This window comes from Odontesthes bonariensis, chromosome 10, assembly GCF_027942865.1.
Source record: "Odontesthes bonariensis isolate fOdoBon6 chromosome 10, fOdoBon6.hap1, whole genome shotgun sequence".
NCBI classification, from domain to species: domain Eukaryota; kingdom Metazoa; phylum Chordata; class Actinopteri; order Atheriniformes; family Atherinopsidae; genus Odontesthes; species Odontesthes bonariensis.
Window position 1 is genome coordinate 4429825 of NC_134515.1, and position 15667 is coordinate 4445491.

At 41.1% G+C, this 15667-nt stretch overlaps 1 protein-coding gene across 1 annotated transcript; it reads left to right on the forward strand.

Moving 5' to 3' along the window:
* Positions 1–269: 269 nt before the first annotated feature.
* On the forward strand, positions 270–13206 carry lrif1 (ligand dependent nuclear receptor interacting factor 1). The gene is made up of 4 exons (XM_075475459.1): positions 270–735; positions 3289–4660; positions 12180–12260; positions 12412–13206. The coding sequence occupies exons 1-4, from the start codon at positions 719–721 to the stop codon at positions 13204–13206; spliced, it is 2265 nt and encodes a 754-aa protein (XP_075331574.1). The 5' UTR covers positions 270–718.
* Positions 13207–15667: the final 2461 nt, after the last annotated feature.

A 15667-nucleotide genomic window follows, 5' to 3' on the forward strand; every position in this document is an offset into this window, starting at 1 on the left:
ATAGCTTTTTTTAATAGCATTAAATATGTAAGGGACTTAAATTCCTAAAACACAAAAACCACAAACACGGTGTGACACACCATCCAATTGAACCGGAACCTGTAACGTTTGACCGGACGTTAGCTAAACCACTGTTTTGCTAACTTCCGTTAGCTGCTGTAACTGCTGTGTTGCTACGCCCTTTGTATGGCGTCAGTAAATGTTAATGGACTCTGTTAGATATATATTAGAACGATATGTAGCTAAAGTAAAGAGTCATCGGGTTTAATGTGCACCGTGTGGCTAGTTTCACGCATAAACAGCCAGTTTGAACCCGGTTTGCTACATGGAATTGTTAGCATGTAACAAACCGGAAGTCACAACCGACGGAAGCCGACATGGAAACTGAACACTTCCGATGATGAGAGCCGCCAGAAGAAAAATGTTACGAGAAAAGACTTTTTCCTTGCGAATAAAGATGTGTTTTATTCGGAAACCAGTGGTAATAGTGAGGTTAAAGACTCGTTGTTGATACGTTGGGAACGGAAGCCGCAACAGAAGCTGTCGCGTCTTCTTCTTCTTCTACTTTCTAACGCCAAAAAACATGGAGACGTGAACAGGAAGTAACCGCGCCAGGAATTATCCGGTCCCTCTGTCCCTTGTGGCATCGTTTACGTTTCCTCAAACGGCCGATTGGGAACGTTAAAATCAGCTGATCACCACTCCCATCAGAGACGAAATGGATCCAGCTCACAGGTATTATTAGAGACTTAAATAATAATGCAGGACTGCAGATGGAAATGAGCCTTGGAGCTAAATCTGGCATATGTACAATGTATGTTTATTAATATGCAGAGTCCTGTCACAAATAAACAAATAACTAAATTAAATGTGATAAAGGCATTTGCACCAACTGAATTAATGAGTGGAGATGAGTTCCTTGAACTGAAACGTTAGAACTAAATTTCTGTTTTGGTTTAATAGTTTTTGGGTCTGAACTTAAAAGCATGGCAGCATCATGGATGGGTTTATTACCCAAACCAACCTGTTTTCATGCAGCTAACATATGTCCAAGCAGCTAGATTTTTGCATCTAAATGTGATTGAAACAAACTAATTTTGTAGTAATTTAGGAGTTTTCTTCATAGTCTTTAAAACTGAGGTCAGAGCTCAAAGATCAGGTAAACATACTGTACTGTGTAAAAGTCTTATTTCAATCCTCATTTCTTTATATTTGTGTTATATGGGCCGGTCGTAACACTTCCAAGACTTACAGACTTTCCTGTAAACTTTTAAAGTGGTCTTGATCAAATAGTTCTCCAGCTTTCTGTAGTTTTTCTTTGGTCGTTTAATGCTTTTTCACTCATTTCAGAGGAATTTTCTTTGTTAAGCCACTTAACTCTGACCTATGAATCATTCAAGCAGAAAAAAGGCTCCTAACTTAAGGGATGAACCACTCAGTGGGGTCACATGGCACTGAAAGAATCAGATTATTGGCTAAATTACAATCAGACTGAGTTATTAAGTTCATGTATACACCTTAGTTTGACTAAAAATTGGATCGGATCGGGTTACTCACAGTCAGATTAAGACCCTGAGATAACTCGTGCTTGTAGACGCTGAAGCTCGTGGTGAATCAGACTTTGCGTTCTGCGCATGCTCCAGATGTTTTCCCGGGGTCGTGACCCGGAAGTCAAAGCAGACGATATTCCTGTTGTTGTCGCCGTCAGAAAGAAACAAACAACGCGATGGAGAATGCTCCGTTGGGCATCGAGTTTGTGCAACAAGCAGCTCATCACAGACCAAATGTAGAGGGACGTAGCTTCATCTGGCTCTGCGTTCTCCATCTTTCTCCAACGCCTGAGTTTGTTGTTGTTGTTGGTGGTGAAGAGGTCAACAGGAAGTGGCTCTATTAGCAACAGCTGGAATGGGTACAGCGCCACCTATCATACCGGGGTATGACACGCTTTGTGCCTCTGATCCCATTCATTCACCGCCATATATCCAAGGAGAATTACCCTTGCTCAGATAAGGAGTATAACCCAACTATAGCTGTAATCTAATTAATCGACATCATGTCGACCCACATGTGTTGTGTCCACACAGAACAGACAACTTAGCAAAGAACCATTTTAAATTGTATCTTCAGGCACTTTGTTCCCATTTCTTTAGCTGCATGTGTGAAAAACAGCAAAGATAACACAGTGTGACAGACAGAAAACAGGATTTCTGCAGCAACAAGGTGATTCCCAAAGAGCTGTTAGCTGAACACTTGGCATATCTCAGCATGGTGTGCAGTGTGTCCTTAAAACATTTGAGGAAACTGGACAAGTGGAGGACAGAAGAAGAAGTGTCAGGCCTAAAGAACTATCTACAGCAGATGAACAGGATCTGAAAGTGATGTCCTTAAGAAAGAGGAAAACATCCAGCAAAGCCCTGACACAGGAGCTGAGAGATGCATCTGGACCTTCAGCTGATCCATCTGCTGTTGGCCCAAGCCTCATCAGAAATGGGCTCCATGGAAGGGTGGCTGTCAGGAAGCCGTTCTTAAGGAAGGGAAACAGGGAGAAAAGGCTGAGCTGTGCCAAAGGACACAAGAAGTGGGCTGAAAATCAGTGGCAGCAGGTCTGATGGAGGGATGAATCCTCCCCAGAGCCCGGAGCTCAACATTACTGAAGCAGTGTGGGGTCATGTTGGCAGAGAACGGAACAAAAGGCAGCCCACATCCAAAGAAGAGCTTTGGGATGTCCTTCAAGAAGCCTGGAGAACTGTTCCTGAAGACTCCTTAAAGAAATGCAAGCTGCAACCATTTCTTTTTCCAGGAAACGTATAAAGAAATGAGGTATCTGTGTGTCCTCTGAATCGTTTTATGTTGTGTGCACTAGATAATAAAATCTCCACAGTTTTTTGCAGCTTTTCAGTGAGAAATTAATCAGTTAAATTATTGTTTACCTCCTGTGGAGAAATCCTGTTGATATTAACCATCTGATTCAAAATCAAATCAAATCAAAACAAATTTATTTATATAGCACATTTCATGTACAAAACAATTCAAAGTGCTTTACATAAAATAAAATCATTGCAGCAGGGAAGTGTAAGAGCATTAAAAATACATAAAATAATATAAAGAGAAACAAAATAATTTAAATGAATTTAAAAACAAGCAGAGAGGAAACATTCCTCCAGTGGCTCCGATCTTTTATAAAGAAGTAGACCTGCTTTGTCCCAATTCTTTGTAATAATAATATCATATTATTATATAATATTTGTTCTCCTTTTAATCTGTGTTTTGTTGTTTTTTTTGCTCCAGCAGGACTGGCGTCTTCTACCAAGCAATGCCTGCGATCGGAGCCGATGGGAAGAACATAATAAAACTCATTCCTGTCCAGATGGTCAACGGACGGTTTTTCCAAACTCCGATTAGTGAGCACAAAACCGATCCGACGCCACAGAAAGACTTCAGCAAAACCGCAGCCGCGGTACTTTCTCTCATGGCAAAAAAGTCCACCTTGAATCTTTCGGCCTCTCAGCAGATGATCAGCAAGAAGGTTTCCCTGAACGTCCCTCCTTATCAAGCGGATTCGGTCCTGAGTAACTCTGTAAACAAGCAGCAGACTGTCAGATCAGTGGCCAGAGTTCCTCAGACTGCGGCACCTTCAGCACGTCTGGGCACCTCAGTGAGACTTCCGTATCCGGTTCCAGTGACGGTGAAATCTCCAGCCCTGCCCAGAGGACAGTGCCTGCAGATCCCCCCCACTGCACAGGTCCAGAGAGTCCCAGCGTCCCAGCTCCCTCCGGGCATTAAGGAGCAGATCTTTACGTCACCAGCCAGCTCCTCTGCCGGCTCGGGCTCACCCAGCGTGGTCTACGTGTCGCCCGTCGCCACCGTGGATCGAGGCGTTCCTGAGCCGAGCGGCGCCGCCCCTCACGCTCTGAAGCTGCTCTCCGAGACATCAAACGCCGCCTCACGTGGACTCCCTCCGAGAGGAGCTGCACCCCATTTAAAACTGATTCCAAAGGTTTCCCAGAGGCCCAACAGCCCCACCAGGTGGGTGATCGAAGAGGAGGACGGCGCCGCTCCGTCGGCCGTTTCAGAAGTGGTTCGATCCGTTTCCGAGAGAGAAAACGCTCTGCGGAGCGGTGACGCACCGGGACAGGAAAACGCATTGGTGGTTTGCAACGGGAAGGTGTTTTTTGTGGCCAACCAGTGCGGATCGTCGTTTAAATCCACAGCGGCAAAGAGAAGTTTGGAAATCAGCGAAGTCGTCGGGTCGGCTGCGCCTCAAGCAGAGCAGAACCTCAGAACCCCAGCAGAGTCGAGCGAGGTGATCGATCTGTGCGATGACGACGACGCTCAGGACGACTTCCCTCATCTGGATGAAGACAACGTCATATTCGTGTCGTATATTCCACCCAAGCCCGAGTCCGAGTCCGGATCAGCGCCACAGTCGATGTTCAGAACTCAACTGGAGCTGGTGGAGCAGACGCACCGGACGGCCTCGATCAGCTCCACCAGCAGGACGGATGATTCAGCTCAGAGCCCGTCCGGAAAACAGGACACACGTGATGGTGGATCAGGAGTGACGAGTCAGCGGAGCACCTCCACCCAACAGGTGGAGCACATGGAGGCGGAGCCGGAAACAGGACGTCCAGCAGGAGGCGAACATGCTCAGAAAGAGGAGGTGAGGACCTGAAACACACCTGAAACACACCTGAAACACACCTGAAACATACCTGAAATACATCTGTAACACACCTGAAATACACACCTGAAATACACCTGAAACATACCTCAAATACATCTGAAACACACACCTGAAACACACACCTGAAATACACACCTGAAATACATCTAAAATACACCTGAAATACATCTGAAATGCACCTGAAACGCACCTGAAATACACCTGAAACATACCTGTAACATACCTGAAATACATCTGAAACACACCTGGAACATACCTGAAATACACACCTGAAATACATCTGAAATATATCTGAAACGCACCTGAAATACATCTGAAATACATCTGAAACACACCTGAAATACATCTGAAATACATCTGAAACACACCTGAAATACACACCTGAAACACACCTGAAATACACCTGAAATACACCTGAAATACACACCTGAAACACACCTGAAATACACCTGAAACACACCTGAAATACACACCTGAAATACACCTGAAACACACCTGAAATACACCTGTAACGCACCTGAAATACATCTGAAATACACACCTGAAACGCACCTAAAATACGCACCTGAAATACACACCTGAAATACACCTGTAACGCACCTGAAATACATCTAATACACACCTTAAATACACCTGAAACACATCTGAAATACACCTGAAATACACACCTGAAACGCACCTGAAATACACACCTGAAATACACCTGTAACGCACCTGAAATACATCTAATACACACCTTAAATACACCTGAAACACATCTGAAACGCACCTGAAATACATCTGAAATACACACCTGAAACGCACCTGAAATACACACCTGAAATACACCTGTAACGCACCTGAAATACATCTAATACACACCTTAAATACACCTGAAACACATCTGAAACGCACCTGAAATACATCTGAAATACACACCTGTAACGCACCTGAAACGCATCTGAAACGCACCTGTAACACACACCTGAAATACATGAAATACATACATGAAATACATACCTGAAATACACACCTGAAATACACTTGTAACGCACCTGAAATATACACCTGTAACGCACCTGAAATACACACCTGAAATACACTTGTAACACACCTGAAACGCACTTGAAACGCACCTGAGATACACCTGAAACGCACCTGAAACACACCTGAAACACACCTGTAATGCACCTGAAATACATCTAATACACACCTGAAACACACCTGTAATGCACCTGAAACACACCTGTAATGCACCTGAAACACACCTGTAATGCACCTGAAACACACCTGTAATGCACCTGAAATACATCTAATACACACCTGAAACGCACCTGAAACGCACCTGAAACGGACCTGTAATGCACCTGAAACACATCTAATACACACCTGAAACACACCTGAAATACACACCTGAAATACACCTGAAATACGCACCTGAAATACACACCTGAAATACACCTGTAACGCACCTGAAATACATTTAATACACACCTTAAATACACCTGAAACGCACCTGAAACGGACCTGTAATGCACCTGAAATACATCTAATACACACCTGAAATACACCTGTAACGCACCTGAAATACATTTAATACACACCTTCGATACACCTGAAACGCACCTGAAACGGACCTGTAATGCACCTGAAATACATCTAATACACACCTTAAATACACCTGAAACATACCTGTAATGCACCTGAAACACATCTGAAACGCACCTGAAATACATCTGAAATATACACCTGAAATACACACCTGAAATACATCTAATACACACCTGAAATACACCTGAAACATACCTGTAATGCACCTGAAACACATCTGAAACGCACCTGAAATACACACCTGAAATACACCTGTAACGCACCTGAAATACATCTAATACACACCTTAAATACACCTGAAACACATCTGAAACGCACCTGAAATACATCTGAAATACACACCTGTAACGCACCTGAAACGCATCTGAAACGCACCTGTAACACACACCTGAAATACGCACCTGAAACGCACCTGAAATACATGAAATACATACATGAAATACATACCTGAAATACACACCTGAAATACACTTGTAACGCACCTGAAATATACACCTGTAACGCACCTGAAATACACACCTGAAATACACTTGTAACACACCTGAAACGCACTTGAAACGCACCTGAGATACACCTGAAACGCACCTGAAACACACCTGAAACACACCTGTAATGCACCTGAAATACATCTAATACACACCTGAAACATACCTGTAATGCACCTGAAACACACCTGTAATGCACCTGAAACACACCTGTAATGCACCTGAAACACACCTGTAATGCACCTGAAATACATCTAATACACACCTGAAACGCACCTGAAACGGACCTGTAATGCACCTGAAACACATCTAATACACACCTGAAATATACACCTGAAATACACACCTGAAATACACCTGAAATACGCACCTGAAATACACACCTGAAATACACCTGTAACGCACCTGAAATACATTTAATACACACCTTAAATACACCTGAAACGCACCTGAAACGGACCTGTAATGCACCTGAAATACATCTAATACACACCTGAAACACACCTGAAATACACACCTGAAATACACCTGTAACGCACCTGAAATACATTTAATACACACCTTCGATACACCTGAAACGCACCTGAAACGGACCTGTAATGCACCTGAAATACATCTAATACACATCTTAAATACACCTGAAACATACCTGTAATGCACCTGAAACACATCTGAAACGCACCTGAAATACATCTGAAATATACACCTGAAATACACACCTGAAATACATCTAATACACACCTGAAATACACCTGAAACATACCTGTAATGCACCTGAAACACATCTGAAACGCACCTGAAATACACACCTGAAACGCGCCCGTAACGCACCTGAAACGCACCCGAAACGCACCTGTAACACAGTGTTTCCAAACTGGGGGTACGCGTACCCCCTGCAGTACAACTAGGGGAGTTTTTTATTTTTTTTAATTTTATTTTTTTTTATCTTTTTAATAAAGGAAGATTATTTTGATTTAGCATTTATACTATTTTGGTTAATTATTTATATTTCAAGAAAATGTTTTTTATTCTTATGTTGAATCCAACTGAGGTTAGAAAAAAGAGAGAGAAAGCCTGAGAATTTTATGTTGAAGTTAAGGATATTAAATAAAATGATTTTTCATGTAATAACCATTGTGTTGCTCTACTTTTGGAGAATCATCGCACGCGTTGTATGTGTGAGGGGGTACTCAGGCCAAAAAAGGTTGGGAAACACTGCTGTAACACACCTGTAACGCGCCTTGAAACACACCTGTAACACATCTGTAACACATCTGAAACACACCTGTAACACATCTGAAACACACCTGTAACACATCTGAAATACATCTGAAATACACCTGAAATACATCTGTAACACATCTGTAACACATCTGAAATACACCTGAAATACATCTGTAACACATCTGAAATACACCTGAAATACATCTGAAACACATCTGTAACACATCTGTAACACATCTGAAATACATCTGTAACACATCTGTTACACACCTGTAACACATCTGTAACACATCTGAAACACATCTGAAATACACCTGAAATACATCTGTAACACATCTGTAACACATCTGAAATACATCTGTAACACATCTGAAACACACCTGTAACACATCTGAAATACACCTGAAATACACACCTGAAACGCACCTGAAATACACACCTGAAATACACTTGTAACGCACCTGAAATACATCTAATACACACCTTAAATACACCTGAAACACATCTGAAACACACCTGAAATACACACCTGAAACGCACCTGAAATACACACCTGAAATACACTTGTAACGCACCTGAAATACATCTAATACACACCTTAAATACACCTGAAACACATCTGAAACGCACCTGAAATACATCTGAAATACACACCTGTAACGCACCTGAAACGCATCTGAAACGCACCTGTAACACACACCTGAAATACACACCTGAAACGCACCTGAAATACATGAAATACATACATGAAATACATACCTGAAATACACTTGTAACACACCTGAAACGCACTTGAAACGCACCTGAGATACACCTGAAACGCACCTGAAACACACCTGAAATACGCACCTGAAACGCACCTGAAATACATGAAATACATACATGAAATACATACCTGAAATACACACCTGAAATACACTTGTAACGCACCTGAAATATACACCTGTAACGCACCTGAAATACACACCTGAAATACACTTGTAACACACCTGAAACGCACTTGAAACGCACCTGAGATACACCTGAAACGCACCTGAAACACACCTGAAACACACCTGTAATGCACCTGAAATACATCTAATACACACCTGAAACATACCTGTAATGCACCTGAAACACACCTGTAATGCACCTGAAACACACCTGTAATGCACCTGAAATACATCTAATACACACCTGAAACGCACCTGAAACGGACCTGTAATGCACCTGAAACACATCTAATACACACCTGAAATATACACCTGAAATACACCTGAAATACGCACCTGAAATACACACCTGAAATACACCTGTAACGCACCTGAAATACATTTAATACACACCTTAAATACACCTGAAACGCACCTGAAACGGACCTGTAATGCACCTGAAATACATCTAATACACACCTGAAACACACCTGAAATACACACCTGAAATACACCTGTAACGCACCTGAAATACATTTAATACACACCTTCGATACACCTGAAATGCACCTGAAATACATCTAATACACACCTGAAACACACCTGAAATACACACCTGAAATACACCTGTAACGCACCTGAAATACATTTAATACACACCTTCGATACACCTGTAACGCACCTGAAATACATTTAATACACACCTTAAATACACCTGAAACGCACCTGAAACGGACCTGTAATGCACCTGAAATACATCTAATACACACCTTAAATACACCTAAAACATACCTGTAATGCACCTGAAACACATCTGAAACGCACCTGAAATACATCTGAAATATACACCTGAAATACACACCTGAAATACATCTAATACACACCTGAAATACACCTGAAACATACCTGTAATGCACCTGAAACACATCTGAAACGCACCTGAAATACACACCTGAAACGCGCCCGTAACGCGCCCGTAACGCGCCCGTAACGCACCTGAAACGCACCCGAGACGCACCTGTAACACAGTGTTTCCAAACTGGGGGTACGCGTACCCCCTGCAGTACCATTAGGGGAGTTTTTTTTTATTTTATTTTATTTTTTTTATCTTTTTAATAAAGGAAGATTATTTTGATTTAGCATTTATACTATTTTGGTTAATTATTTATATTTCAAGAAAATGTTTTTTATTCTTATGTTGAATCCAACTGAGGTTAGAAAAAAGAGAGAGAAAGCCTGAGAATTTTATGTTGAAGTTAAGGATATTAAATAAAATGATTTTCATGTAATAACCATTGTGTTGCTCTACTTTTGGAGAATCATCGCATGCGTTGTATGTGTGAGGGGGTACTCAGGCCAAAAAAGGTTGGGAAACACTGCTGTAACACACCTGTAACGCGCCTTGAAACACACCTGTAACACATCTGTAACACATCTGAAACACACCTGTAACACATCTGAAACACACCTGTAACACATCTGAAATACATCTGAAATACACCTGAAATACATCTGTAACACATCTGTAACACATCTGAAATACATCTGTAACACATGTTACACACCTGTAACACACCTGTAACACATCTGAAACACATCTGTAACACATCTGAAATACATCTGAAATACATCTGTAACACATCTGTAACACACCTGTAACACATCTGTAACACATCTGAAACACATCTGTAACACATCTGAAATACACCTGAAATACATCTGTAACACATCTGAAATACATCTGAAATACACCTGAAATACATCTGTAACACACCTGTAACACATCTGTAACACATCTGTAACACATCTGAAACACATCTGAAATACACCTGAAATACATCTGTAACACACCTGTAACACATCTGTAACACATCTGAAACACATCTGTAACACATCTGAAACACATCTGTAACACATATGAAACACATCTGAAATACACCTGAAATACATCTGTAACACACCTGTAACACATCTGTAACACATCTGAAATACATCTGAAATACACCTGAAATACACCTGTAACACATCTGTAACACATCTGTAACACATCTGTAACACATCTGAAATACACCTGTAACACATCTGTAACACATCTGAAACACATCTGAAATACACCTGAAATACATCTGAAACACATCTGTAACACATCTGAAATACACCTGAAATACACCTGTAACACATCTGAAACACATCTGTAACACATCTGAAATACATCTGAAATACACCTGAAATACATCTGAAACACATCTGTAACACATCTGAAATACACCTGAAATACACCTGTAACACATCTGTAACACATCTGTAACACACCTGTAACACACCTGTAACACACCTGTAACACATCTGAAACACATCTGAAACACATCTGAAACACATCTGAAATACACCTGAAATACATCTGTAACACATCTGTAACACATCTGAAATACACCTGAAATACATCTGTAACACATCTGAAACACATCTGTAACACATCTGAAATACACCTGAAATACATCTGTAACACATCTGTAACACATCTGAACTACATCTGAAATACACCTGAAATACATCTGTAACACATCTGTAACACATCTGAAATACACCTGAAATACATCTGTAACACATCTGAAACACATCTGTAACACATCTGAAACACATCTGAAACACACCTGTAACACATCTGTAACACATCTGAAACACATCTGAAACACACCTGTAACACATCTGAAATACATCTGAAATACATCTGAAACACATCTGAAACACACCTGTAACACATCTGAAATACATCTGAAATACATCTGAAACACATCTGAAACACACCTGTAACACATCTGAAATACACCTGTAACACATCTGTAACACATCTGAAACACACCTGTAACACATCTGTAACACATCTGAAACACATCTGAAACACACCTGTAACACATCTGAAATACATCTGTAACACATCTGAAACACATCTGAAACACACCTGTAACACATCTGAAATACACATCTGAAATACATCTGAAACACATCTGAAACACACCTGTAACACATCTGAAACACATCTGAAACACACCTGTAACACATCTGAAATACACCTGAAATACATCTGAAACACATCTGAAACACACCTGTAACACATCTGTAACACATCTGAAACACATCTGTAACACATCTGAAACACATCTGAAACACACCTGTAACACATCTGAAATACACCTGAAATACACCTGAAATACATCTGTAACACATCCATCTCAAGTTATATTTTTATCAGTGTATTCGTATGTTTTTCATTTCACCCAACAGGTGGACCACATGGAGGCGGAGGCAGAAACAGGAAGTTCAGCAGGTTGTGGCCGCGGAGGCGAACATGCTCAGAAAGAGGAGGTGAGGACCTGAAAGTGTATTCCTATGTTTTGATCAGTTGACTGATGCAGTTTACGTGAGCAAACCACTGAGGACAGGTGAGGTAAACCAGTCTGCTGTGCAGGTGTTCTCCATATTAATGCTTTTTGTCTGTTTGTGTTCCTGCTCACAGAGCTCCAAACCTCCTCTGGCACCAGAACGCCGTCACAGGTCCGACCGTCTCCTGAGGCAGATATTTGGGATCACAGCAGATGTGAAAATTCGCCTCCTAAAGATGGACGAGGCAGCGCCCATAAGGTCAGCGGAGGAGGACGATAAAGTGGCGAGCGGCCTGAAAGAGAAAGAACTCTCCTCACGGGACATTTACGTTCCAAAAGAACCCGACGTCCACAAAGTGCTAAGTGAACACGAACGGTTAGCATCTCCGCTAACGAACGTCACTCCTCTGAAAAGCTCTCATTTCAAGCTGAACTCAGAACCGAAGAACTGCTGTTCGAGCCAGAGTTCGCTCGGCAGAACGTGTCACGCCGAGCCGGCGATTGGCTACGTGGAGCCGATAGACGAGGACTTCCCTGATGAAAACGACCTTCCCAAGCCGCTGGACGCCGCCGCCGCCCATCCGCAGGCTCAGACGTGCGTGGACACGAACACGAGGAGGCTGGGGCGGACGCGGAAGCGCACGATGTGTCCGTGCTGCACCCCCGCCGCCCTGCATCCGGCGGCCAAGTCCAGCGGCAGGCCGGAGGAGCCGGAGAGGTGGAGCTTAACCTCGGAGCAGACGGGTAAGAAAGCGGGACGCACGAAGACGACGAGGAAAGATGGAAGAGCAGCTGGAAGGATCGGCTGTTTGGCTGCGAAGAACAAGCAGAACTGGAAGAGCCACGAAGCTACGGCCGGGGACGGACACGAACAGACGGGGAGACTCGCGGACCTTCTGAACGAGGAGGACGCACAAATCGTGCGCTGAGACGGAAACGTTTTACTCCTTCAGTTAGCTCAAAGCTAAAAACAGTGACGTGCCTTCATCAGATTGATTTTTAAACCCACTAACTGACTCTTTTTGCTAACATGCTAACATTTAAACCGTTGCTGCAACGTTAACAGATTTATTAGCTTTTATTAGCTTTACTTATCAGATTTATTAATAATGTTGAAACTAACGAGCATTCAGGTGTGGAAGTGATAAGCATGGACACTGCTTCACTGCTCCGCTGCCAGTTGCACATCCCTCCATTTTGGCTCCAACTGGCAGTTTCCAGAGATTTTTTTTATTTGGTCTTTATATCTCACATATCTCACAAACATTTATATCTCACATTTTGGGGGAATTTTACACATAGGAGACAGTCATTAATCAGATTTAGCTCTCTAAATATTGGAATTCTCAGGCTTCGTATTTGCTCTTAACTGAATTGAGCCCTTCAGCAACAGTTTCACGTCTTTTTGTTCAGTTATTTTGATTTTAGAAATTTAAAATGGCCGCTGTATAATGACACTAACATGCCGTCTGGGTTGGTAGAAATAATTTATCTGAATCCTGTTTGCTTTCAATCTGTTTCTACTGCTTTTATTTTCTAAAGTTTCTTATTTTATGCTGTTTTAACTAGATTTAGATTTAAGGTGTCTGGTTGGTTGGTTGGTTGGTCGGTCATCCACATGTTTAACAGATGTTTAACTCGATGTTACTCCCATCCGCTCGGTTTCTCTGATACTGAATTAGTTTTTGCCTCAGATTTATATCGGTTTTATCGTCATCTATTATAAAGTGCTGCACATTCTGTCGCAGCTGACTGAAGCCAGTTTGTGTTCGTTATTTTTTACTGACGCCGTGTGTGACATCATCAGGTAAGTTGTTGCTAAGCTACACAAACAACACCCCAACCCACTGATTTTACCACACCTCCTTCAAAGATTTTATTGCCAAGTAATAAAATATATATATAAAAATATATATAAACTGTATATATCCTTTTTACTTTTTTACTTTTTACTTTTACTATTTTTATTCTCTTGTATATTATTTATATATCTTTTTATATATTTTTTTTGTATACAAAGCCAAGAGCTCCTGAACTAAATTTCATAATGCCTGCATAGTGACAAAGATTCTTGATTCTTGATATATATAAATAATAAAATAAAATAATAAAATGTAAAATAATAAAAATATATGTACAATATACGTACTTCTTTGGTAACATGTTTGTCGACTGATTTATAAGCAAGAAAATCTGAAGCTTTGATTTTAGGGCTGGGTGATTGATTATTTAACGGCGATAAATATTTTATTTCGCATTAGCGCAGGTTTTATTGTTCATTTTATTATTGTAAAAGTCTGTTGCTCACAGGCTTTTATTTTGTAAAAGTCTGCTGCTGTCTGCTGTGGAACAGGAAAAGAAAGTAATCGGCGGATCCACCAAACATGGAGAAGGGTACGGAACTTTTACTCGGCCATTTTCATGTTAAAGTTCTTCCAGACGGCGGAGTCGACAGAACCAAAGTCATCTGTAAACACTGCCAAGTTGAATTGTCTTCTCAGCGTAGTAGTTCCAGTCTAAAATATCACTTAAAGGAAGAACACACAACTGATAGCAGCAAGTCATTCAAGGAAACAGACAGTGGAGCGAGGCTTCTACATAAAAACTACAGAAAGATGCTGATGTTAAAAGTGTGTTTGCACAACAAATGTGATGGCACTTTCATTCATATGGCAGCACATTTAAAATAAAACTAAATGCTAAAAGCTATACGCTACTTTTGGATTCATTTTGGGATTTTGCGTACAAATGCGATTAATCGTGATTAATCATGGAAATCATGTGATTAATTAGATTAAACATTTTAATCGTTGCCCAGCCCTAATTGATTTAAAAGAAGAAGAGCTGACGCAGACCTGCAGTTATCTGGGAGTTGGTTCCATATGTATGATCCATAAAAACTGAAAGCAGCTTCTCCATGTTTAGTTTAACTGACTGACTTTATAACTGACATAATATGGCTGTTAAAGTCCAGGTCTGAGTGGATAATATCTTATTATTACCAAGGTTTCTGGCCTGGTTTGTGGTTTGAACATCACAGACTGAGGCTGAGCTCAAATATTTACCCGTTATTGTTTCCCTACAAAGACAACCACCTCTGTTCTTTCTCTGTTCCACTGTAGAAAATTCCGGATCATCCAGTTTTTTATTTGTTCTTAATGAGTACCTGAGGGATGTGGTGACAGAATCCAAATACATGTCGGATGGATGAATTTCACACAGGATTTTAAATGTGAATTTCAATTACTTTCAGTCATATGTAATAAAATATATTTTGTTTTCTTAATTTCTTAGCCTTTGCCTCTTCATATTCCAGAATAACATGTTTTTGGGGATATTTTTTTGTCAGTATCGACCGTTGGAGGGTGCTTTTATTGTGAAAAACCTGTC

Excerpts from the sequence above, each read along its gene's own strand:
- lrif1 (XM_075475459.1), top strand. Across the intron at positions 4,661-12,179 it reads AACATGCTCAGAAAGAGGAG|GTGGACCACATGGAGGCGGA; the intron begins GTGAGGACCTGA and ends TTCACCCAACAG. Across the intron at positions 12,261-12,411 it reads AACATGCTCAGAAAGAGGAG|AGCTCCAAACCTCCTCTGGC; the intron begins GTGAGGACCTGA and ends TCCTGCTCACAG.